Source organism: Dioscorea cayenensis, chromosome 14 (assembly GCF_009730915.1).
Source record: "Dioscorea cayenensis subsp. rotundata cultivar TDr96_F1 chromosome 14, TDr96_F1_v2_PseudoChromosome.rev07_lg8_w22 25.fasta, whole genome shotgun sequence".
Lineage (NCBI taxonomy): Eukaryota > Viridiplantae > Streptophyta > Magnoliopsida > Dioscoreales > Dioscoreaceae > Dioscorea > Dioscorea cayenensis.
In genome coordinates, this window is record NC_052484.1 from 3,222,504 (window position 1) to 3,250,462 (window position 27,959).

Sequence of the window (27,959 nt, forward strand, 5' to 3'; positions counted from 1 at the left end):
CTAAAAAGATGTATATAAAAATAAAATGTGTATTATCAAATAAAGTTTCAAAAGACCATGATATAATTTTAGTTGACTTTGAGAGGCAATTTGGCTCGCAATGATATATTATCGTTTAATAAGATTACTTTGATAATGAAATTGGGAACTCATATTACATAGTAATCAACTTAGTAATATTCTAAAATTTTCAAAATTCCTTTAGGGCTCGTTTGGTGGACAGGATAGGATATGGACAAATATGATATAAGGACTTGATAGGAGTAGGAAAGGATATAGGCATGATAAGCTATATTGTATCATTTGTTTGATGCACACCAGATAAACAATTAGATAGTATTATGTTATCTTATTTTATGTTTGAAGTGGACCGAATAATAATTGGATATGATAGTCTATCATATCCTATCATTATTATGTGGTCGGTAAGATAAAATGGGCAAATAGGATAAGACTATCATATCCTATTGGCACACCAAATAAAGGATAGTAGCAGGATATGAGACTATCATATCCTGTCGTTCTTATCATGTCCACCAACCGGCCCTTATATCTACAATTTTGAGTAAATTTAAATTTAAAGTGAAATAAAATTTGGGATTAGAATAATTAGATTATAACATCAAAAATTAATTTTTGCACATTCTTTCCAAAATACATATATATCTAAAATTTAAAATAAAATAAAATTTTTATTTGAAAAAATTAATTTTTTGAAGTTAAAACTTAAAGATAGTTTGAAAATAACTTCATTCAAAATTAATTCTTTTAATCTAATACGTAAAGTCTGCGGTCTTTTAAAATTATATTTTTAAACAAAGGGTATATTTGTCTAAAAAAATTTCAGATTATTATATACTTGATAATCCAGCCTAACCACCTATTTCGGTAGTAATATGATTACCAAGTTTCTTGGTATGGGCTTCTTTCTTTCCACCCGGCCTTTAATTAGGATTGATTAGTTAAAAAACATGGATCACAAATCAATTTTTTTTATTTTTTTTATATTTCAGATGATTGCGGGTTCATGACTCCTATTAGGGGCAAGCTCCTAATATTAATTACTCCAGACAATGTCATGGAAACCTCCGATTAAGAAACAAGTGTGAATGAGAAATAACTGAGTAAACATAACAATTTTTTACTAATTTCCAGGATGCATATGAACACATGATCATAGGCGGGAATACACAAGCATTAAAAGAGCTATTTTCTAAGAGAGCTTGACAAGAGAATTTTTTTAAAAAAGAGAGCTATTTTTATCGTGCTTTTCAAACTTTTTTTTTTTAGCTGGTGTTCTTAGCTTCTTCACTAAAAATATGTCCGAAGACCCTTTTAGCTTTGTGAATGTGGCCCTCCTCGATTTCTTCTTTTCTTTATGTGGGTTTGTGTCATGACATATCACTTAGTTCTCAAGCTACAGCCACTCTACATTTATGAGTTGCCTACTTGGTCATCTTTACTTCTTTTGTCATTGAAGACTTTGACCCCTTGTGCTTATAAAATCTCCAGCTCCTGGACTTGTGAAACTCCTCAAGTCTTTGGCTTCTTGGTGCCTTAAAACTTCAGAGTTGCATTTGTCGTCTACATGATGCATTTAGGTTTTGACTCTTCAATGCTTTTGAGCCTTGATCATTAGTAGATCTTTAAGTTGTGACTCTCAACATGGTTAGGTTGACAATTTTGACTTTGCTTTTAAAATGGATTTCAAGCTATAATTATGAACTTGATTTCCGTTTGTTAAGCCACTAATTAAGTTCTCTAATTCATTTTTGCGAAAAAGACCTCATAATGAGCTTTTAGAAATTTTTTGTCAAACTCTTTTTTTTAATGAGTGTTGACGAGAGATTTTTGTGTGAACTTTTCATTTTTTCTCTCTACTCTTTTTCCCACTTCAAGAAAAAATTTTTTTACTCTTCTTTTCATTCCACCTTTTTCTTTTACTTAAATGAGTATCAAAAGACCTCATGAACTTGAAGAGGATTTGACTTTTTATAAAAAAATCTCTCTTTAACCCAAGAATGTCAAGACCTCAAGGTGGAGTTAGAGGATTTTATAAAAATATCTCTTTACTCCAAAAAAGTCAAGACTTCAAGGTGGAATGAGAGAAGTTTATAGAAAATTTCTCGTTACCCTAAGAAAGTCAAGACTTTAAGGTGGAAAAAAGTCAAGACTTCAAGGTGGAATGAGAAAAATTATGAAAAAATTTCTCGTTACCCCAAGAAAATCAAGATTTCAAGGTGGAATGAGAGAAATTATGAAAAATTTCTCATTACCACAAGAAAGTCAAGACTTCAAGGTGTAATGAGAGAAGTTTATAGAAAATTTCTAGTTACCCCAAGAAAGTCAAGACTTCAAAGTGGAATGCGAGAAATTTATAAAAATTCCTTGTTACCCCAAAATAGTCAAGACGGAATGAGAGAAATTATATAAAAAAAAATCCTCGTTACCCCAAGAAAATCAAGATTTCAAAGTGGAATGAGAGAAATTATGAAAAATTTCAAGAGAAGGTCCTGCAAGAAAAAATTACCAAAATACCCTCAATAGATTCACCCATTATTCATATCTTTTTTTTTATATTTCTTTTTTCTTTTTTTTTACTCACCTTTCACCATTTTTCCTCTCTTTTTTTAACTCACCCTTTCATTTTTCCATATTTTCTTCCTCTTCTCTTTTTTCACTCATCCTTTCATTTTTTTCCATATTTTTTCTCTCTTCTCTTTTTTCACTCACCCTTTCATTTTTTTCCATATTTTTCTCTCTTCTCTCTTTTTTTTATACATCCTTCATTTTTTCATTCTTTTTTTTTTACTGAAAAACAAGAGCAGTTGTGTATGATGAGAGAACCCTCTGCTTAAATGCATATTCTGATGTCTACATCAACAAGAAGCCTTCCCAGAAACCTCTCAAATGGCCTTCATCTTCTTAAAAGAAATCAATCTCATACATGACCATAATCAAACAATAACAAACAAATTTCTTTCCTGACTAGTCGGGAAAAATTTGAATGATCCCCATGATCCACTACCAACATTAGCATGTGAATTATTGAGCTCAAGGTCCTTCACATTCAGCTTCAAAACAGTTTGCTCAACTTTCCACCACCAAGCAAGGATTAACAACAAATAAACCACTTCAAGATTTTGAAGACATTAATGCTTTACAGGGCACCTTAAGTCGAAACACAACCTCTACTTCGATGGCCACCACTCTTTCAATGACCTTACCCAACTAGCCAGGATGCAAGCTGCCTCCTTGCAATGGTGTCTCTCGGTGGCTTAAGCTTTGAATCATAAAGTGGCAAGACTTATCATTTCTTCAACCAAAGCACAGCCCACTCCACTATTGATGATGGGAAACATGCAACGTCTATAACTTTGTGCCAGCTCATGATCTTCGAATCTTCAAGATTAACGTAGTAGGGATCGGTGAAGTCAATGAGATTGACTAGACAAGCTTCGAAGATGAAGGAAGCCTCAGATCTCGTTCTCCACTTCGTCGTTACAGCGGGACTGCGAGTGAGTTGGATGGCGAGAAAGACGCCTTATGGCCGTAGGACGGCCATCGCTGAGCATGATCGGTAAACCATGCCATAGCTACCGCAGCCAAGCAAGGTCTTGTCGGAGAAGCTGGACGCCGCTGTCTCAAGCTCACGGTAGCTAAAGACTCAAATTAGAGAAACGGCATCAGGGTGATCACGGTTACTGAAGGAATTGAACTTTTGGCACCGGTTGGATGCAAAGGCGACGACAGAGCAACAAGTTATGATGGAGGACTCGGTGGCGTCGAAATGGAGGAAGGATCCATGGTGGAGGGTTTAACGGAGAGAGAGAGAGGGAGAGAGAGAGAGAGAGAGAGAGATTTCTCGGAGACAGGGAAGAGAAAGAGAGAGCACGCACGAGAGAGAAAAAAAAATTCATCTCATGCACGTGCATGTATTTTTCCCTTTAAATGCATAAAAAGAAATTATATATATATATATATATATATATATATATATATTATTTTGAGAGAGAAAGCATGAGGGAGAAAAGAGAAGAAATGCATGCATGTGTCTCTCTTTAAATGCATAAAAAGAAATCGAGAGAGAGAGAGAGAGAGCATGAGAAAAAGAGGAACGTATAGGTACATGGGCTTAGGGTTGTAAACGAGCCGAGCTTTGCCTTGTTCAAGCTTGGCTCGTTACTATTTAATCGAGTTTGAGCTCGAGCAGAGCTTTCTTCGAGCTTCATTTTTCATCTTCAAGCTTGGTTCGTTACTATTTTAACTGACCTCGAGCTCTAACCGAGTTTATTTCGAGCTTCATGCTCGAGCTCAACTTGTTAAAAAATTCAAAGCTTAGATTTGGCTCGTTAGCTTGATTAAGGCTTGACTATTTTTTTGTATAGTAAAGTATCATTTAAAGCTTATTTAATGAATCATTATCAAGTGTGACTCAACTCGATTTGAGTTTGAGGATCATTTTAGTAAAAGAATAATTTAAGCTTGTTTATGGAATCATTAAGGTTTGAGTTCAACCTTGTTAAAATCTTCATTAAATAAGTTAACAAATAATTAATAATAACAAAATAAACATTGTGATGCAACTCTTGATAAATATATTTTTTGTAATATTATTAACAATCCGGTAAATAAGCTTGTTCATGACAATATAAATGATTATATTAATGATTGTTACAAATAAAATTGTAAATGATACTATAAACGAGCTTTTAATAATACAATAAAGGAGTTGTTCACAAGATTTAATGAGCCGAACTTGGTAATGATCAAGCTTGGCTCGTTTGCCTTACGAGCTCATTTAACTTAATGAATTAGCTGACCTAAGTTTTTAATGAGCTAAGCCTTCGAATAGTAGTTTAGAGCTCTATATGTGTGACTCAAATTAACAACAATAACATAGTCACATATACACCTTAATACACACACACACACACATATATAAACGAGCTCACAACCAAGCTTATAAACAAGCTTGTTCATGAACTGTGTTCGCGAGCCAAAACGAGTATATATATATAAACGAGCTCACAACCAAGCTTATAAACAAGCTTGTTCATGAACTGTGTTCGCGAGCCAAAATGAACTGAGCTTTTTGCTACTCAAGCTTGGCTCGTTTATTAATCGAGATTGAAAATGATGTTCAAGCTTGGTTTGTTTACAATATGAGCTGAACACGAACGAGCCCTTATCGAGCCGAACACCGAGCCGCTCATGAATGGCTCGGCTCAAATACACCCCTACATGGGCTAGCTTTTTTTAATCAATGCATGCATGAATTCAAAAAAAACATGCATAAAAATTAATGAATATACCACACAACACATGCAGGGCATTATGGCTTTGACTTATCAAACCTAAACCTACATCCATAGGCAACAATTTAATTTATTGACATGGAATAGCATGGCTCATGGGATCTATCTATGCATGCATGGTGTAGCTTTTACTCTAGTCATCTACCTTGTGATCAAATTCCAATTTCTTCCTTCACCCCACGAGTAATCAATCGTCCGTCCTCTTTCCTTTTGACTTTCTCTTCTCGGTTCCTACTCCTTTTCCTCTTCTTTTTCTTTTTTTCCTTTTTAAGTTCCTTGTTCTCTGGCTCTTCTCTATCACCTTCTCTCTCATTTTCTTTTTTCCTTTTTTTTATCTCTTCTATTCCCCAAAAATCCCCCCTCCCCTCCTAAGAGTCTCCAACTCCCCAGAGATTTTTTTTAAAATTTTGAATTCAAAATTTCCGATCCTTATCTATAACCTCCTCCCTTTTTTTATATATTTTTTATTTTTTTCATTAACATTATTTTTTTTAATTTCCCTCCCCTTTTTATTATTATTATTTTTAATTTCAAACGACATTTTCAATATATATATCTTCAAATATATATATATATATATATATATATATATATTCTCTCTACACTTCTTTTTTATATCATTATTATTTGTTATTTACCCCCTTATTTTTATTTGGAATAGTATAAAGCCCTTCTCTCTCTTCTTTTTTTTTTTTTTATTGAAGTAGGAGAATATGATTCATCATCATTTTTTTTAATTTATTTTTTTGGTTTGATTTTAATTCGAAGTAGAATGCCAAGTTCCTAATGGGATTAGAAATGAAAATTTTCTATATAAAGACTTGATAATATTCTAAAGTTGATAATTACAAATTACCATCAATATTACCACCGTCACTAATTCAAACATAGTAATATCTTCAAATTACTACGTAACAATCCCCTGAATTATGTACAAGTTTGAAGTTGATTTCATTGTCATTTCTTGTGACAAAATACAACAGTAATTAAGACTTAAGGAAATACCCTCATTTTTTTAATTATATTTAAATTTTAAAGAACTCAGTCTTTATTATATAGTTTGTATTTCTAAAAGTATTTTATGTCTCAAACATACCCAATTAAATATTAATTTTTAAATTTAATTTTATTAATCTATTTAACTGCATTTGTGAGCCCCACCCCTTAATCAAATCCTAGCCACTGCTTTTATCTTTTAATCTTAGCCATTGATTTTGTTTTTGTTTAATTTCAAAACCCAAGCCTTCTCTTTAGCTTCTTCGGTTTTAGATCACCGTTTAGGGGAGAGAGAGAGAGAGAGAGAGAGAGAGAGAGAGAGAGAGAGAGAGAGACTTGCCTCATCTCTTTCTCTTCCATTTCTGGAGTGGTGTCGGCGACGAGGACGGGAGAAGGGTCTCATGGTCACGGATTTCGTTTCACTGTTATTGTTGAGGTAAGGTTCCGAGTTATTTTGTTATTGCTCTTTCTTATGCTTGTTTGTGACATGTTACTAGTTAGGGTTAGGTTTGGTGAGAATTGATTTGATTTTAATTTGAGGATAAAATTCAGAAAGTCCCTGTTAGCACAGTAGAGATTTCTAATTTATTTCGAAGATCTAGATATGAAATTTGGAAGAGATTAAAATAGAAAATTTGTAGATCGAGATCTTGTTTAGCTTGCTACCAAATTTCAGAATTTTTGGAGTAGTATCCTGCAAATTATAAATTTTTAGACGCAGGTGACGCGGACAGGATTTCTGTTCAGCCCTTGAACAGTTTTTGATTATTTTCGTAATTGTAAGTTCTGTTTTAGATTTATATTTATATAATAAAGTTATATAGGACGATGTTATATTTGACTCTGTAAAAGTTCAGAATTTTTAGCCATGTAAATTGTGAGATATGATCAGATTACTATAGGTGTGCTCAATACTATTTCTGCAGAGAATATAACGATTGCTTAGACAATTTGATGGTCTTGTATATGGAATTTGGAGAAGAGTAATATAACAAAGTTATATAGTTTGATATTACCTAAATACCTGCAAAATTTCAGATTTTATGCATCTGTAGTTTGTGAGATATAACCCTATTGGTATAAGTGTCTCGGATGATATTTCTGTGCATAGCCTGAAGAATTATGACCATTTTTTATGATCATGAAGATTGAACTGGATAAGGTAAAAAAATATGAAAGTTGTTCATTTCCGAGATATCTTATTGTCAGTAAGATTGTATTACTTTTGAAGTTATATGTTGTGAGATATTTTTTATTGGAATAGGCATGTCTGAAACTATTGGTTTATATAAGTATGATTTTTAATACTGGTGGCTTAAATTCTGTAGGTCTCAAATCATTGTGAGGTTTGGATATGTTTTAGATGAAGATGCCTAGTTTTCTCATAAGTTTGAAATTTTTGATTTGGGTTAGAATTTGCAAAGCTACGTTGATTTTAATCTTAAGGTTTGTAGGTGAATTGGTTATTGGTCTTGACCTTGGTAATTTTGTTGGTGTTTGATTTGTTTTTGCATTCGGGTGAATTTTAGAATTTGTTTACTTGTGATTCTGATGGGTTATTCCCAAATTAGGACTTCCTGAGAAATAATCAATTGGTGTAAGAATTCAAAAATCTGGCTGTTAATCAGGTAAGTATCCTACATATAAATCATATTATATGTATATACTTTAGTTTTCTGAACATCTGGAAATTTTGAGAAAAATAATGATTTTATGTATTTATTTATATTTTTAATTATTTATTTATTATTATTTTTGGAATCATTTTAAATTATTTTAATGATATTTTATTTTGGATTAGAATTATCTGAAAGGTTTAAATAATTTATTTACATTTGGATTACTTAATTTTTGAATTCCAGATATTTATTTACTTTCTGATTAATTACTATTGTGTTTTTCTTTATTATCTGTTCATGTTTGGATTCAATTAACTGGATTATTTTGATATGATAAAAATGGGATCATGTGACTGCAAATTTCTTGCATTTTGCCCAGTATGAATTTTGATAGTTTATTGTTTTGTGAACATGAAATATTTTGACAAAGTACTCGTAGTCCCCAAACTAACTTTGCAATAACCTTTTCACTGGGGGTTAAACACTGACCGTGTCGACATGTACTCTGATATAGAAACTATAGTTTTCTACCGCTTTCCGTCGGTGAAGAATAACGGCCTCTGATAAATCTGGCTCGGGTCACCGAGGGTAAACTTATGAGTTCTGATATTCTGGCTCGGGTCACCGAGGATAAATATATGAGTTCTGTTATTTTGTTTTGGCAATAGTTGTTTGGGGGACCTATATGCTTGGTTTTGACATCTGTGTTTATTTGAAATAAATTTTATTTTTATTTTGATTTTGATAATTTATGATTTTTGTAAATGATCCATATAATTTTTTAGTGGGTGCTTACTGGGCTGTCAAGCTCATAATCTGTTGTTTATTTTTTTTCAGATCAAAAGTGAATAGTACAACAGACATCTAGCGAGAGATTGTGATTTTGATCCTTTATAAATTTGAGTTGTTGTTCTGTCTGTGTGAGTATGTGTTTTATTTATAGAGCACCATCTTGTACTTGATAGTTGGAATTTTGAACCTTGTGAATTTCTGTTTTTGACTTTTGATTTTACAGCTCTGTTAGATTGTATGTTCTGCTTTGGACCAGGTTTCGAGGCCTTGCATGCCTACTTGGTTTCGGCTTTGTATGTGTGCGGCCATTTGTCAGCGCACTGGGTCTGGCGAGCCGGGTTCGGGGCATGACGACATTATTATGGCAGACTATTATGCACAATATAGTGAAAAAATGAGAAAAATAGGAAAGATAAACCAAATGTTTATGAAAATTTTAATTTAAACTATTTTTCTTATTTTCAATAATTAAAATAAATATGCATAGAGTGAGTACAATGCAAAACAACAATAAGAAAAAAAATAAGGACTTTTTGGTCTATGCAAATGTCACAAAGATATTACCCATATATATATATGAATATATGCACACTGCCAACTCTAACAAAAATTAGACCCTTTCCAAATTAAGAGAAAAAAAATCCCACTTTTTCACAAGCAATAACAATTAATAATAATTAAAAATAATAATAAATAATAAAGTTCAAACATCTTCCCAACAAACCTTCTTCACTTGAATAAAATCCAATAAAATTAAAAATGACGTCATTGGTCAATATATGAACAAGAAATCCTTTTTGTGCACTCATCAGCCTTAATTATTATCATAATTAAGGATTCACTTTTTATTTGTTCTTTTATGTTATAAAAAAACGTTTATGGAGGTTTTTTTTTCACAATTACCTTATTTAGTCGATCATTGAATAGACCAATGATATGACACAAGAATGCAAAAAGATAATGGCAAGAGTTCGAATTTTTCTCCTGATAGTATTGTTTATAATGTACACTTAGACTCAATACTGTTTCTGTAATGTTCACCGGCTTGGATGTGGGTCTCCTGTGGGAGAATTAGTAATTTCACCCCTCTAGGGCCAGAGAGTATCAGAGAGTAGGGGGATTTTCCTAGGAGATTTAAGCCATCGTAACTGGTGTACCTTCATATCTGTTTATTCTTTTGATAATTGCTTAAATGAGGTGCTTGCCTCTTATTTGGGGAAAAATAACTTATTTATAATAACCCTATTTTTCTATTTAAATTGTAACATTAACAATAATTTAGGTCAGTTAAGTAAATGTTTTTATTAAATTTTTAAATAGCTAAATTTTTTGGTCTAAAAGATTTTGTTATTGTGGTCATGTAAATAAGAACAGAAGGAGTATATAATTTTAGCTAACTTTGAGGTTGTGTAAATTAGAAGCTAATCTCAAGATCATTTCATTTTGTAAGTATTTCAAAATACAGTAGATAACTTAATACTAAAAAAACAATGACTCTCTTGGCATTGTTTAGTTGGGGGTTCTTAGAGCGGGGAGGAGTAGTTAGGAGGACTGAAGCTTGTTTGGTTGAGGGAGTAAAGAGGAGGCGGAGGAGGAAGAGGAGAAGTTTGGAGGGGTGAAACCACCCCTCCAAACCTCTCACATCCCACCCCTCCAAATTGGGGTCTTTTTGAGAGGTGGGATTATTATTATTTTTTAATGTTTAAACCTTTATAATAAAAATCAAATTACCCTATATCAATTTGAAAAAATACCATAATATTTAAAATCCAATTTCATCTATTATAGAATCTTAATCTTATTTTTTTTTGTGTCAATTGAAAATTAATAATATATATAATTTTTAATAATAATAATAATAATATAAAAATGATAAACAAATATAAAAAATTGAATAATTATAGTATTAGTTTAAAAATAATATTATTATTTGTATAATAATAATAATATTATTATACAAATAATATTATTACTAATATTAATATTAACAAAGTTTGTACAAAATAATCTTAAATATGCATAAAAAAATATTTTGATCAATTTTATATAAAAGGACAAATTAGTAAAATACACATTACTTCTCTCTTCACTCCTTCTAACCAAACTCTTTCATTGAACCAAACATAAAATTTTATTAAATCCTCTACTCCCCTTTCCTTACTCTCTCTCTCTCTCTCTCTCAAGAGGTTGTAATTATGTTTAAATTCTAGAAAACTCCATTCTTACTATAATCCTATTTCTACAAGCATTTTATGTTTCAAATTCTTTGCCCATATACCTAATTTAAATATTAACTTTTAAATTTAACTTTATCAATCTATTTATGACATACATGGCTATTATTTTAATTTGAGAAATTACCATAACAATATTTTAGAATCTAATTTTATCTTTCATATGATTTTTTTTTTTATTTTTTTAATGTGTCAATTGCAGAATAATAATAATAATATATTTTAAAATAAATAATAATATAAAAATGATAAACAAATATTAAAAATTGAATAGTTACAGTATTAGTTTTAAAATAATAATATTAATATTAATAAAGTTTTAATTTTAAATATGTATAAAAAAATTATTTTGATCAATTTTATATAAAATGATAAATTACTAAAATACACATTACGTCTCTTTATCAATCTATTTATGACATACATGGCTATCATTTTAAATGTATGATAAGGAAAGAAAAATGGATAAAATAAGAAAATTAAGCTAAAATATCCATGAAATTTTTAATTACATCTACTTTTTCTTTCTTTGTATGAAATAGTTAAAGTGGACACTAGTATAGATGGAGTACAATGCAAAGTAATACGGATCCTTTTTTACTTCTCCTAGAGCTCTTTTATGGTCATATGTATTTATATATTTATTTACAAAATTTATAAAACATTAAATATTATTTTTTAAAATTTATAATTTTTAATAAATTATATTTATAAAAAATTATATTAATTTTTCCAACCTTTATTTAAAAGTATGATTTAATAAACTCGGTAATTAAATATATATAATCCTCGTCATTTACAGATGTTTGTGGACATTATTGGATTAACATCCAACCGTATCACAACTCCCCACTAGACTCGGGATTTTCAGCCTTTCTTTCAACTAATCCTACCTGTTTCTTTTAGTAATTTTTTATTTTACTTCTTATCATCTCCGGACGTCTATATATAGACGCCGGCAACTCAAACAAAATTAGATTTTTTCCAAATTAGAAAAAAAATATAAAAAAAAATAAAAAAAATAAAAAATAATAAAATTCAAACATCCTTTCACCAACCCTTCTTCACTCCGAAGAAAATCCAAAAAAGATTAAAAAAAAACGTCATCTTGTGAATATACGAACAAGATATTCTTTTTATATATAAATTCGTAGCCATGTGCATCGCCGAGGAGGTCAAGGCGGAGAAGAGTACGAGGGATCTTGTGCCTAGCTCTGCCGGTGAGCCACCGCCGCCGACGCCGGAGATGGCGATCAGTGTGCCGGATGAGGATGTTGACGTTGAGGTGGCTGAGAAACCGTCGTGGTTCACTCCGAAGAGGTTGGTGTTCTTTCTCTTTGGTTTGGGGTGGTTTTTGATTGTTGTGGTTGATGGATTTGGGTTAGTTTTTGTTTCTAGGGCTTTGGTGTTGGCTTTTTTGGGACTTGTTCTGTGAAAGATGTTTGCTTTGGTTGTTTTTTTTTTCTTTTGTGTTGTCGGTTGTGGTTGTGATTGATGGATTGTGTGTGTGTGTGTGTGTGTGTGTGTGTTTTTTTATGAATTTAGGGTTTTTATGTTGTTTTGATGTGTAGTGGTTGTAAAGAGTGTGGTTTGTTTGGGGGAATAGTTGCAGTTTTTGCAATGGGAGGTGATTGATGAGGATTTGCCTTCTTTGATGAATATAGGTTTTTTTTTTTATTTACTAATTTTTTGTGTGCTTTGTTTGGGGAGTGATTGCAATCTTATAAATTAGGCTAGTATTTGTTTTGGAGAGGGTTGAAATTGATGATTTGATCCTTTGACTGAGGACAGGAGGGTGGGTTTTGAAGCAATTGATAGATTTGATCCTTCTCTGTGTTTTATTGTATATGATTTGATTTGACTTTTTTTTTGTCTTGCATTGGTGATTTTTGGTTGTGGCTGTTCGATTTGTTTTTTTGTGAATTTATGGTTGTTTTTTTTCTTGTCCTGTGAAAATTATACAATCTCATTGGTTATGGTTATGCAATTGTTTGTTAATGAATGTAGTGAAAAATTCCTTCTCTTGATGGAAGAAGGTGTAGTTTTAAAGCAATTGTTCCTTCTATCTCTCTCTCTCTCTCTCTCTCTTATAAAAGCAGAGGGGAGTACTTTGCTCTTTTGAGGTGTTACCATTAATCGGATGGAATTAAGTATGGCATCTGCTTGGTGTTTGTTCTGAATTCACTGATGATTACTGGTTTAGGAGAATGATTTCAGTGGCAGCTCTTTGAATTTAGTGGCCTTTGTAAAAGTCTTGACAGCAGCGTTCTGTATACCACCTTCCAGCTCCCACCTTTGTTACAATAAAACTAAAAGTGCTGTGTATTATTCATGAATTAAAGTTGATATGCTTTATAAAAAGAATAACTTTAGAAAATACTTGGCTACATACCCAAGTATCTTTAACTTTGGACTCTATAGCCATTTATGATTGTATTTACAGGTATCCAAGGCCTAACTTTGAATTCTGTTGTTATATTTGACCGTCTGTTTAGATATCTGATATGACTTAATATTAAAGTTATATGTACGGGGTGTGTTTTTGAGGGTTTATATATATATATATATATTACTGTACTGGCAGTTGGCATACTTTTTTCCATGAATAAGAAATACATTGATGTATATTTTAAAGGAAATGTCTTCACTTGAACATAAATGAAGTGATTTTTGCTATGAGCTGTATCATTTAGGCCTTGGCTCGCTTATGCTAGGTTCTTGTAAATGAAGGCTAAATACAGTTGAACATGTTTGCACTATTTTATAAATGGTTTCTTTTGTCATGGACTTGTTTGAACATTACTGAACCAAGCTTGGTTTCAGCATTTGATTTTTTCCATATTTTTCAATTTTTTAAGCAGGTTTAATCTTCTGGATGTACACAACTTAGTTTTATGTTTGCATGAGCTAACTTTTCTCGTTCTTTGCAGGTTGCTTATTATTTTCTGTGTCATCAACATGCTAAATTATATTGATCGAGGGGCTATAGCTAGCAATGGTGTGAATGGTTCTAGCGGAACATGCAAAGAAAGTGGTATATGCACGCCTGGCAGTGGAATTCAGTAAGTCACAATGAAGCATTTCCTATTTTGTTTAGAATTTTGGTTGATTAATACATGGTGGATGTAGAAGATATAATTTTATCCTTTGTCATGTGAAGATATATATACATATATATAATGATTTTTGAATTATAATTATTTTTAAAGCAGATGATTTTGTGGTTAGAAAGACTTATTTTTATATTTCTTCTATAAGGTTCTGTATTTTTAACTAATTTTTAAATGTTATAGCAAGTTTTTTTAGGACGTATTAGTTGATTAATATTCAAACTTGCAAACATTGCCAATCAATATGATCTAAATTCATACTTCAGACAAATCGTACAAGTTAGACCATATATGTGCTAGTGCTTATTGATATCCATGTAGGTTCGTATGAGCATTTCCTATTCCTATATGCTTCCCAAGCTGCATTATGAGTCATGCATATAACATTTGATATAGTGGGATGACTTTGCAAATGGAGTTGCATTTTGAAGTATTGAGCTACTATTCTGATTTTGAAAGGCATCCTTATTAATTTCTACCAGTAAAGTTCTTGAAAGAGTGCCACCTGTCTAATTGGAGCTTGGAATAGTTAGAGCTACACATACACTATAATAATACGGGACAATTACTAGAATAAACCTGTGAGGCATGTGGAAGAGGTGAAAAAATAACTTTACATCTCTATGGTCGAGATAAGTTTTTTATGGGCTTATGAATTAGAGTTGGAGATGAATTATCTTTACTCCTATAGGTGGTATTTGGTTATGGGATAACCTTGGTTATCATAATTTATCCCATTGCCTCCAATTGAATACCTTGCAAGTATAATTTTGAGTTTAAAAATAACTTTCCTTTCAGGATTTAATTAATAAAATAAAATATATTTATCAATTAATATTAAAGAGTAACTAATAAACACCCTGCATTAATTTGAAAAATATAGCTTTAATATAAATATTTATTGTGATTAGTATTAATTAAACCAAAGTTTGGCCCAAAGCAAACCTAACTTAACATAAACATTTTCCTTCCAAAACAAATTTGAACAACCAACTTAATTTAACATATTCCAAACCCAAGTGGACACAATATTCATTAACATTTTGACGTTTATAAATACCATGCTTATGAATCTATGACTCATCAATAAAAATGCTATTGGTGTTGTTATAACTGAATTAGCACACCATAAGCATGAATTACCAATAGGTTGATCTGTAAAGTCTCTTTTATCTCATTCCTTGCAACCTATCATTCATGTAGAGGGGACTTTAAACTGAACAATTTTCAAGATGGTGTCCTGTCATCTGCTTTCATGGTTGGGCTTTTGGTGGCTTCCCCAATATTTGCAGCCTTATCAAAGAGGTTTGTACTCTGTGAAACCTATACTCTCTGATCTGTTATCTTAATTGCATTGATATATCATTATTGTTTGACATGCACACATTTAATTGTTTGCCTTTTCTTGATATCCTACAGAAAGATGAATTTTCACGTCTTCTTTTAGAATAAGATGCTGAACAACAATAGAACAAAGTAGTTCTTATTTTATTACGTTAGGATGCTTTGTTGATTAACCAGATCATGGAGTGCCTGATGCAAAAAACTTTATTATGCAAGTGCTTTTCCATTTACTGATTGCACCTTTTATGAAATCATTCTCCTTTTTTAACTGTACTAGAATTTTTGGTGATCAACATATCTGGAAGCATGTGATAAAGTTCTTTTGCTTATATTACCACTACTGAATACTAGATTGTTTATAGCATTGCTATACCTTCAGTATTCCGTATGGTTTGGTCGTTGGTAAGTACAACTTTTGATGTGTTTGGAAGTCCTTGGCTAAGCAAATATTTCCCAGAGAACCAAGCGGAGATTCCACCAATAATTGTCTCTTTTGACTTTTTGGAACAACTCGATGATTTTACTAGATCCTCCTATCCAATTTTCACAGTTCGTGGCTGGCTATGCATCAACTAATTGAGTCTTCTATATTTGTATTTTTGTGTAGTTTATGGTTTCAGAGATAATTGAAGCCATTAGTAAGATAGCCCTCTGTTTTTGTACTTTGAGATTTGTAATTTCAACTTATTTTATGTTTGTGCACTGCTTTGAGATTTGTAATTGCACCAAAATATTAGAGAGCTAGGTTTTTCATGACTCAAAAATACTTGAGTTGAGAGTTAGATTTTTATTTCGACTTAAGATGTTTCAATATAGTCTTGGATCTAAGGGAATTTACCATTTTTTTGTTTTAGTAACAGTTTTTGATTTTTGCTTTCTTTCAGCCATAATCCTTTTAGACTTATTGGAGTTGGTTTGTCTGTTTGGACGGTTGCCGCCGCTGGTTGTGGATTTTCCATGGAATTCTGGTCAATTACAATTTGCCGCATGTAAGCATCAATTTTTGGTTATCTTTTTTAGCATTCTATGGCTAATGATAATGACCTAGCTGTTATTTTAGGTTCGTTGGTGTTGGTGAGGCTTCATTCATAAGTCTTGCAGCTCCCTTCATTGATGATAATGCCCCAGTAGCTCAGGTCTGATTTTACTCTCTGTATCTTTTGTAGTTAAGGATGAATGAAGTATGGTTATCTATTGTATGCTTTTACCTTTCTTATGTACCTCCATAGCTAAAAGAAAATACTGTGCATGCTTGTGGCTTGCATTGACGTCTTTCATGTGTTCAATCTTTCATTATTTTGACAATGAATAGTGCAGGAACTTGTGATAATCTAGTTAACACAGGTTTTTTTTGTTGTTAACTCGTTGGCTTAGAACGTCATTTAGAGTTCGTGGTTTTCTGAGGTAATACGTTGTTATATGGTAGTTTATAGCAGAATGGAAATTACAAATTCTTTGGAATCATAGTGGGGTGAGCAACTTTACTTTCAGTGTAAAATAATGTTGATTTTGTTGACATTGACCCATGATATAGAAGCCAGTGCATGAGCTGTTACATGCATTTCTCAATTTGAAGCTCCCTTTGTTAATCTTGTTCAAGCTAGACATTGCAAACCATTGTAAATATCTGCCATGCTTAGAAGATCTTCTCCCTCTCATGTAGTTATGTAACTCTTTTATCCAAAGGTGATTTTGGACATGCACTAAAAGCAAAATTTCCCAAAAGAGGTTTTTCAGTTAAACCAGAGTTTCTTTTATAGGGGCCAAGAAGAACTTATGTACCGAAAAAAGTTTAAAACAATCATTGGATTGAGAAATTTGAACGAAGCCATTCGAGGGAAAATAAGCCATGGATATAATTTGGTATTTAAATAATTTCTTTTGGAGGCATGTGTGAACAGTGAGCCATAGGTAGTAGCTGCTTTTGCTGACTTATAACTGATGAGTTGGTAGAGAAGACCTTTGTTTTATTTATAAGATCACTACCATTTTCCTGTTCTCTCACCTAAAAAATCAAATTTGTCTACAACAGCCAATCTAACTGTGAAATGCAGATTGATTTTTCTTAGTTCTTTGTCTGTTCAGGTATGCAGTTAGCATGCATTTGAATTTTGGCGTGCATGGTTTTGCATGTTTTAAGTTTTTTTCTCAGTTCTAAGTTATTTTAGCCTTTGTTGATATACAACAAAATTTATTTTGCTTGACATTTGGCTCCAGAAAACGGCATGGCTCGCAGCCTTCTACATGTGCATTCCTACTGGAATTGCAGTTGGTTATATCTATGGCGGTGTGGTGAGTTTCTTATGCTAATTGTTTTCTTGAAGGATCTTATATTTAAATTGCCTTTACATTTTCTTTAGTTTGACTCCACTGTTACACTAATCTGAGTTGGTGTAAATTTGTTTGTCATCAGCCATCACTATATTATACCTTTTGGAAAAGATCTAAAGAAGCTGAGATATGAAAATTTCCTGTACTTATTGTTATTACGTGGCTTCTTTGATGTCTTTCTATTCTATTCCCACATGTTTCTCTGATAGATTCACCTGTGTAAGATAATACCACCACAGTTTATCTAGACTAACTTCCTGTTCTAGACTATAAGATTAGTTTATACAAATTTACCTGTAACTGGTATTATGATTGTCATATTTGCTTGATAATTTATTCAAGCTTTAAGCTGCCTTTGGACTGATTTAATTTAATCTATGTTATGCTGTATAATGAAGGTCATTCCTCAGGGATTCTAATCTTTAGCAGTGGTTTATTTCATGCGAGTTACTTCTGTTTTTGCTAGTTATTTCATGCCAATTACTTCTGTTTTTGCCATGCGATTTTTTCATATCATATCATATCATTTGTACAAATAAAGACTGCACTATATGACATCATCATCATTTTAACAAATTCAATTGCATATTAGTTTTCATTTCTTGCTGAAATAGTATTTGAAGATTATTATAAGTTTTTGCACATCATGGTTTCTTGCATGACTTGATAATGTTTAGGAGCCTTACTGAAGTTATGTCAAAGGAGGTTGATGTAGAAGATAACATCTAATAGAGAGTACACGAAATTGTTAGTGAATATGTTTGTTCATTTCCACATTGTACTGCCAAACTTATTCCTCAAATTGCATCTATTTGCGTGTGAACAAGCAATCACAAAAGTACACGTTTGAAGAATTGAATGGCATATTGTTTGATTTATCTATAGGTGGGGAGTAATCTACACTGGAGATATGCCTTTTGGGGAGAAGCTTTACTAATGCTTCCATTTGCCATATTAGGATTCGTCATGAAGCCATTGAAGTTGAAAGGTGTATGATTTTATTATGCTTTTAGGTGCTATATATTCACGACAAATAAAAATATATCTTTCTGCAAAAACTCATGGACTACTTGATACATGCAGGTTTTGCTTCATCTCAGTCTAAAAAAGAGGACTGTGAAGAAATAGTTGTCCCAAAAGCTCATGATATTTCAGGTTCTCTTTTATGACAAAAGCTTTCATGTTCATTATAATATTATTTGATAATACTTAGCTCTGGCTTTTTCCAATCCAAGTATAGAAGTACTCCTTACAATAATTTTTGGTATGCCTTGTTGCTCCTGAAATGTGCTGCATAACTTTATGGGCTCATTGGATAGCTAGTTAAGCTAGCTGCTCCACAACTTCCATCATGGTTTGATGTTAGTAGGTGTCATGGTGCTTGCTTGGTCCACATTAAGAAATCAAGCTTTTTAGTATCTCAAGGAGTTTTAATTTCTCTTTGGTGCTTGTTTCTTTCTTTACTTAAGTGATTTTGATTCACTCGAATGGAAGTTTAGAATTTATGGATTAATGAGGGAAAAAAATGCATAGTGTAATTTCCATATCATTCTTTTGATACAATACTTCAATTCTTGAGCCCTACTTTTTTGCCCTACTAGAATCTTGGACTAGGATCATTATCTAGCTGCATCTGTTACATTAGCAACCTGTATTCTTTCTTGTCTTTGTTTCATCTGTTGTACCATTAAAAGAAGCAGGTTCACTCTGGATTTCATTGATTCAGTGAACACTATTTTGGCAAATAATTGATCTGTTATGCTATTAAAAGAAGCAGTTTCGCACAATAAGAACTTCTGAATTTGCAAGATACACCTATGGATTTCATTAATTCAGTGCACATTGTGTCTGTAAATAATTGGTCTAAAATATTATATATGCCAATGGAAAGTAAACTAATTGCATTTATACCCTTCTGAACTTTGTAATCGCACAGATGACCCGTTGAAAACTACATATTTCTACTTATGCCTCTCTTTTTTTCTTTTGTCTGCAAAATCAACAGAGTATGTGTGCAATTAAACTATTTTGTATTGTTATAACTTTAATAAACTCTAGAGGTGGTGTTGGGTTCCATAAATTATTTGCTTCAATGTAGATTTTTATTGCATTTCTTGTATGGTTTACTTATAAACCTGTATGTGCGTATCTTATATTTTAGATTTGAGCAGATGATTACCTAAATCTGTCCTAAATTGCCATGGTATTTTTTTCACATCATGTGACAATGTAAGTGCAAATACTTTATTCATAAATAGTATCAGAGCACAAAACATATGGACTAGCTTGAGCTTATGCACAAAATATTGCAGCTTGTCCATATAGCGCCTGTAATACTAGCCTAAATGTCTAAATTAAATTTGTTATTTGTAGCTATGATTAGTTACTGCCATATGTGTATATCCAATCTAAGACCATTATCTCATTTAGGCGAGAGAGGTTTTTCCACTTGACATAATTATGTTAGGCAGTAAGATTTTGCACAAAGCTTTTCTAAGACCATACGTAAGGCACCCTTTTAGTTGATGCAGATTAAACATACTCTATAGGGTCTAGCCTAATAAGAAGAGAGATCTGAAGTTATATATTGAATCTGAATTTAGTAAAATAGCTGATATGTAGGATTAGTTACTCTGTTACTTCAATACTCTTTACTGTTGTTGGGAATTCCAGCATAAATTCTATGGAAGGTAAAAACCAAGTAACTATACGCTTGATATATCTTAGGACAGCTATTTCATGAAAATCTTTTTTACCAATATCTCGGCCAAACTTTTTCCGTTAATTGTGTTGCTTATTAAAACTTATCCTATTATTTGCATACATAGTCAGCTTAAGACAATAATTTGTGTGATTTATGATTGTCCCAATGTAAGAGGCCACATTTTGATCTAGGTGCACAAGAATGTAGTCCTTTAAGATCCAAGGCTCATGTATAAGCCCTAAATGCACCCATCATTTGAAGTAGACCATGTTTAAGTTTTTCTATAAATTAAATTGCCTTCAGTAAATGATGTTTTTGCTCATTTTGCATCTAGCTTAATTTGAGATACCCATTTTTTCCTTCTTCCCAACTTGCCTCAGGAATTTATTTGAGAATTCAATGCTGTCAATCAAGTTCCCATGGAGATGGACTTCATTCTTCTTTATTGTCTTTATTGGCACTTGATGGTGTAGTCTCACGTGGTGCTCTGAAGGCTTTGAAATGACAAAATTATTAAATCTTAAAGATGTTTCTGCAAGTAGATGAGTGTTTTTTATTAGGGCCTATTGTTTGGTAAATTGTTTTTAGCTCACTGTGATAGATAAAGTTCAACTCCCACCATGTTGAATTGGTTGTGCTTTGATAACTATGGTGCCTTTGAAGCTTGCATAAGAATCAATTTTTAGGTTGTCATATATGTATATATATTACTATATTAACTGCTAACAAACACAATCATATATTCATTCCAGATGAACAGATTTCAAATCATCCGACGTTAGCCATTAAAAGGGATTCAGCTGGTAGAACATCCACAAGATCTTCCTTGTATGGTATCTCTTACATACATTTACCTTTTGCTTTTGGATGATTCTGCCTTAATTACAGCTGAAGCAGTATGTGACCTCATGATTATTAGATCTAAACTGGTTGCATTATTTAATTAAGATTCTTCTCTTGATCTTTTTATTTGCTTTTGGTCTCTATATTGTTTAGGCAGTCTATGGGAATTGGTGAATATTAGTTATATAGCATACTTGTTTACTGGTTGTCCTGGTGGATTGGGAATGGGTTTAATAGTAGAATGAACTGGAAGATACTTATAATGGGCTGGAGCTATTTCTATCATGAAATAGTGTTATGGAAGAGTTTAAACTGGTTTCAAGTTAAGTATGTTTTTTTTTTGTATAATATCTCACTGTGGCAAGCTTCTTTTTTATTATTATTAAGAAAATTGAGTTGTCATAATTTGTGGATTGTTTGTGAGAATGTTGCTGTAAGCTACTATTTTTCATTCATCCTTTAATTAGTCTGCAAGGAGAGCCATTATAGGTATGATTTCTTTGGCTAGATTATTGAAGTGTCCATCTTTCCTAACAGAGGTGTAATGTTTTCTCAGTTCTCTGGCAGTGAATCTAGTCAATTTGTTAAGTAGAATATCTAATCCCTTCTGCCAGGTTGTTGGAATTTTTTTTCCCTAATGGACGTTTTCTTTTTACAATGTTTCAATCATGATTCTCTTAATAATTTTCTTGTTAACTTTGATTTTCAGGATTTCTTTCACTTCTGATGATCCAAAATGCTTTTGGTATTTTATATTATTCTGATGTCTGCCTCCTTTTGGTGTATGTTGTATCCAATAGTTTGAAGCGGACCCTGGTTCAGCTCGAAAGGTTTTGGAAAGACATGAAAGTACTCTTGCTGGATCAAGTTTATGTTACAAATGTTCTTGGTAAGCATTAATGACAATTCAGGTGTGGCTGGATATATTTCTTATCTTATTCAATAATTGTTTGCTATCTTCCGGCGCACCAAGCTTGCGATTGCTGACATCATTTTCTGTTATTCGTGGTCTATGTTATCATATAATTCTGATGAGCTTTTTATTCATCACGTTATATTAAGCATGAATTTGCTACTTTTGGCAATTTCATGACAATTTGGGCCAGTTTTTTTATTATCTTTTTGAAAATTTCATGTGCCTGTTTTTGTTTCCTCATTGACAACCCATGTGTGAGTAGGGTTGAATATGAGGAGCTACTGGTAGATTACTTTCAAGCCATTTATATTTGTCACCAATTCTGAAAGTGACCTAAAGCTTTTTGGAGATCTAAGCATGATGCGATTTCTTGAAAGGAAAATAGCCATGCCTACTGAAGAAGTCTGAAGGTCTTTTAAGCAAAATTTGAGTGTTTGACCTAATTTATTCATTGTCTTTATTAGGTAGTTAGCATGGGACAGAGTGTGGCCCTTTGCTGGGGATTCCCCTTGATGTGTGGAGACTGGTTCCATTCTATGCCTTGCCATTTGCACAAACACTCAGCCATGTGCATACATATATACATATATCTTCATATATAGTAGATGCATTTGGAATTGAATGAAAATTTAGCAATTCCCTATTAAATTCTTATCTCTTAGGTGGATGCCTTTGCTCAATTGTTTTCTCTTTTTATCACTCGTGAGTTCCTAAGTCAGCGGATTTTGTATCCCTCACTTGACTTCATATAATTGTTGCTTCGGGGTAGTGAGATAGCCTTCCATCAGTTCGTATGATGTCCTTCCTCTCTTCGCTTCTGGTTCTGGTATTGATTATGATCAAGCAATTGATATTCAAAAGCATATCACATAGAGTGAATGATTTTTGACATTTTATTTACTCTACATATTGTTTCTTTCCTATAACCTCTCCACTGCAGTCTTTCATGATCTTATCCTTTTAAGCTTAGCATCACGTGTGCCTGTGATGATCCCAAATTTAAATGGGGTGATAAATGTTGGTTGCAATAAATGGCAGAAAGCTCACTCGGTAGAGATTGTTATGTTTATCTATGATATTAAATTCACTCATTGGTAATCTGAAGTTTAACAAAAAATATGTAGGTTTTTATGGTAGCTTGTACAATTGTTTGTACTGAAACATTTTTCCTTACGATGGTGATGTGTATGTTGATACATGAATGCTTCTGATGGCATTATTTTTGGCCTAGAAATCTTGAAATTTGCTGAAGTTTGGATTTTGTATTGCAGGCTACATTGCGTATAACTTTGTAATTGGTGCTTATTCATACTGGGGGCCCAAAGCTGGCTATGCCATTTACCATATGGTAACACCCTATGCTTGCATTTGAATTCTCTGTTTGCTCTTCCATTCTAACATGCCAATATTATCATGACTAGCAAAGCAAATATATGCTCAAAGATGATTTTATCTAGTTATGCTATATTTGTTGTAATATGCATAAGAATGACTAAATACACAGCTGTTTGTGTTGTTGGCGTGGTTGGGCCCAAAAATGAATAAATAATAAGAAAATAAAAAAAACCAAGGAAAGGAGTTGTTTTAAAAATAATATGAGAATGACTGTCATGAAGATGCAACCATGCTCTGCGATTTCATGTACAGAAGAGAAAGAAAAGAAATAAAACCTGTTGGCAAAACTCCTTAAAATGATATTAAATAATTTAAAGAATATTACAGTTTATAATCTTATTCTTTTAGAATATTTTTTTATCTGATGTTGAAGATCATACTTGGATCTATAAAAGTTTGTCATGTTTTGAGTAGACTAATTAATGCCTTTATGTTGTATTATTTTATAACGATTTTTAGGAAAATCTGTATCTTGTCTTTCTGTTGTTTTTTATTGTTGTGTTTATATAGAAGCAGAGTGCCATGGTTGGTTTATCCTAGCTATAGAAAGAAACAATTACTACACAAATTCTTAATGGGTAGCTGTGAAATTATTGCTATTTCATAGTGATGAAGAGGGCTAAATTTTGTGGTACTGGTGATGGGATAATAGTGGGGATGAGAATGTTGACAGTATTGGTGGAAGGGGAATTATGGTACCAACGATGTTATAAAAGTGGACCTTCATTGTGGGAAGGAAATGGTAGTCCTGTTGGAAGGATGAAAGTATTGGTGTGAATGGTGGTGTTGAGGGGGAGGATGAGGTTATTAGTAGGAGAGGGGAGTTTCGCAATATGGGATATTGTTTGGAGGAAAGGAGAAACACTTTATATGCCTCATATCATATTAATAAAGGACTATAATTACTTTATGACATGTAGTTCTTTGTGTTGATGACTTACTATAGAATTGTTTTTAACTTTTGATGCTATCTTGCATTTGGATGCAATGCTTTATTTTTTGCTCTTCCATTTGTCGATTGGCACTTTTGTTAACAAGAGCTGAGTGGTTCATTTTTGACTTGTTCTCTTTTGCCAGAGCAATGCAGATTTGTTGTTTGGAGGGATAACTATAGTCTGTGGAATTTTCGGAACTTTGGCTGGTGGTTTGATTCTTGACAAAATACAATCAACTATCTCAAATGCATTTAAGGTAAATGCATAATTCAAAATTAATGGTTTTTGCTTAATAGGTGCAGATGTATGATAGCTCAAATCTTGCATCATTTACGTTTCTAACAATGAACTAATTATTCTCTATGGTGTTAATTCTTTCCAATATGTGATATAAGCCAATATATCTCCAGCACACATTTCCATCTTTTATATTTTGATCACAGCACTGCATTTATTAGTGTAGAGATTGAATCTTTTATATTGGTAACTATGCTCTTCTTAGTATTGGTTCTTTGTCCACCTGTCATTTCTGTTGGTGCTGTTTATGGGGAAGCAAGGTATAGAATGTGTGTTTGTTAACTTCTGTACATTCCTGTATGTAATATAAGTACACACACACACATATATATAATCCCCACAAGAATTTTGGAACTTTCTTTTGTCATGACATCATTAGGTAAATATGATTAATTGATTCAGATTTTGAGAAGCTTTACTAGTGATGCATTTTATAAACTGCTTATATATCTCTTAACTTTTTCTAACTATTGAAGGGTAAAGGTTGCATTTAGTAAATCAGTCCTTATTTATTACTTTTAAATGAAAGGGAACTTTGTTAAGGGGTTATTGCTAGGACATCCCTGTCAAGTGTTGAGTTCCTTAAGGTAGTTGTTAACGCATAGGTTTCACAGTTATTCAACCATCTATTCTTGTTGCTAGGTAGCTTTCTCTGGATGCTATAATTCTATTTCTTCTAAGCTTTTGTCACTTTTTTATATGCAAACTGGGAGTTCTTGTTTCTTTATAGTATCGGTAACTTTATTTTATCATTTTACCACTTTGATCATAATATGAACCTTTTTTGCAGCTTCTTTCTGTGTCGACTTTTTTTGGGGCATGTTTTTGCCTCATTGCCTTTTGGCTGAAGAGCTTGTATGGATTTATAGCCCTCTTTTCAATTGGAGAATTATTGATCTTTGCAACACAGGTATTGGCCAGTATATCTTATCAATTTTTATTTCTTTCACAATTTTGGACCAGTATATCATTGCCTTTATTATACAACTATTGTTTATGGCCATTTCCTGTTAAAACTGGCTCCAGGTGTTATTTAAAATTATAGTAGTCAAATTAGGGTTTTCTTTTTTTCAAGGCATTTGTTCTTTTTCCATTTAGTAATTGGAACTGATTCCCATTTGCTTATGTACATCCCTTTATAATTTTATTCATTGAAGAAGGAAAAGTTGTAGAAAGGCTACTTTGCTACAGAGACGAGTGGAAGTGCTTGTGCTTTTGAGAAATTTGATTTTTGGTGCATGATTTGTTTCCCTTTTTGCAGGCTCCTGTAAATTATGTATGTCTTCATTGTGTCAAACCAAGCCTCAGGCCACTATCAATGGCTATGTCCACTGTTTCCATCCATATTTTTGGCGATGTTCCTTCTTCGCCCCTGGTTGGAGTTCTCGAGGTTTGCCTTTTCATATCACTTTTTATTTTTCTTCTTTCCCCGTTGAAATGGAAACCCAACTTATACCGCATGAGTCAAGAACAAAAGCATTTATTGACAAAGTTAATAAGTTCATAGGTTCTTTATTTCATGAATAACCCTTGCTTTATTTCGAAAATCTTTTGAACATGCTGTTTTGAAAAGCTAATAAACAACTAAATATTCATAAACAGACTCAAGCATTCACATCTGACCTTATTCTTTTCCTTTTCGGTTACACAGACTGTTATTCTGTATCCTTTTGAATGTAAATCCCTATATATATTGGCATAGAATATTATAAACTATCGCTTATTCGGTTATTCCCTTTATATATTCTCACAGGATTATTTAAATGACTGGAGGAAGAGTGCTCTTATACTGACATCTGTGTTTTTCCTCGCTTCCGTGATATGGGGCATAGGTATATCTAAACAGTTCCTAGTACAGTTCTATTTTATCTTTTAATCGATTTCGAGCCGAGCATTAATTGTTTTTTTTCCCTGATCTTCTATTTGCAATGATATTTTTGATCGGGCCATAAGACTTTCATTGATAAAAATTCTCCAACAATCGACTTACACACGGAACTGATATTTCAGTTTTACAATGCATTCCCTACATAGGAAATTAGCCTACTAGAAATGTTTGAACTGACAACAGCAGTTGCTCCAAATGGTAGAGGTTTGAGTTTATTCTAAGCAGATGTTTTCGAGTTTGAATTTTTGTTTATTAAAAAAAAAACGTTTGCTTGGAGACATTTATCTTTTTATAGTGCTTCCAGTATTTTGCCTCACAATTCTAGAACCAAAGAAGTACCGTCGATATTTTGAAATGTCTAAATACAGTATATCTGAGGAGCTTTTCATGGGACAAACTATCTTTTTATGATCATAAGTTTGATAACTACCAAACCTTGAATAAATTTTGAACACTGTTTTCTTTGATTTTGACCAAAATTTCCGATGGAACTAGCGAAGTTTTTATACATGCGAAGCTTCAAAACCCGTAATGAACTTGAAACTAAAGCATCGACAATTCTGTTGGTGTTTTGGCAGGTATTTTTCTTCATAGTGTGGATCGGTTCAATGAAGAGAGCGTACACGGTGTACCTACCGTCGAAAGAGCAAATCGTAGGCCTTTGCTCGATGAAAACCTTGAAGCTTCAGAAGAATCATTATGAGGAAAAGAAAGAAAATGGTCGAATAAAAAAATACGGTGGTCTTACCGACGGGACGGGAAGGGTGGCCGAATCATAATATATATATTTTTTTTGTGCTTGAATTTTTGCATGTGTATAGGGAACTTTGTCGGTATGGAAAAATCACGGGTTCGATGTCTCATTATTTATCATGAATTATGGTTTCATGGGGGAAAACAAGAAGCTTGGTTTGATGAAATAAACTGTACATAGTTAGTACTCTTTGTAAATTCAGACATTTATTTATTGTTACTTTGTTATGTTTAAATTTCACTCAAAATGTTATATATTTTTTTTAGTTCATGTTTTTGCTGTTTGTTCTTGTAGAAATGTAGTTTAAGATTGAATAAGCAAAAATTGATGGGCATATAATAAATAGTGTAAAAAAGACATGGTTTATTCTCAACCATTATAAAATAATTATTCATAGTTAATTGAATTTTATATTTATTACAACGGATGTATAATTTTGGTTTTACTATATATATATATATATATATATATATATATATATAT

At 32.3% G+C, this 27,959-nt stretch overlaps 1 protein-coding gene across 1 annotated transcript; it reads left to right on the forward strand.

Moving 5' to 3' along the window:
• Positions 1–12,034: 12,034 nt before the first annotated feature.
• On the forward strand, positions 12,035–27,716 carry LOC120275742 (probable sphingolipid transporter spinster homolog 2). Its single transcript, XM_039282429.1, has 16 exons — positions 12,035–12,279; positions 13,890–14,021; positions 15,273–15,374; positions 16,298–16,402; positions 16,474–16,549; positions 17,631–17,705; positions 18,630–18,732; positions 18,828–18,899; positions 21,201–21,276; positions 22,092–22,180; positions 23,479–23,555; positions 24,680–24,793; positions 25,625–25,744; positions 26,096–26,224; positions 26,588–26,666; positions 27,301–27,716. The coding sequence occupies exons 1-16, from the start codon at positions 12,116–12,118 to the stop codon at positions 27,423–27,425; spliced, it is 1,638 nt and encodes a 545-aa protein (XP_039138363.1). The 5' UTR covers positions 12,035–12,115; the 3' UTR covers positions 27,426–27,716.
• The last annotated feature ends 243 nt before the right edge of the window (positions 27,717–27,959 follow it).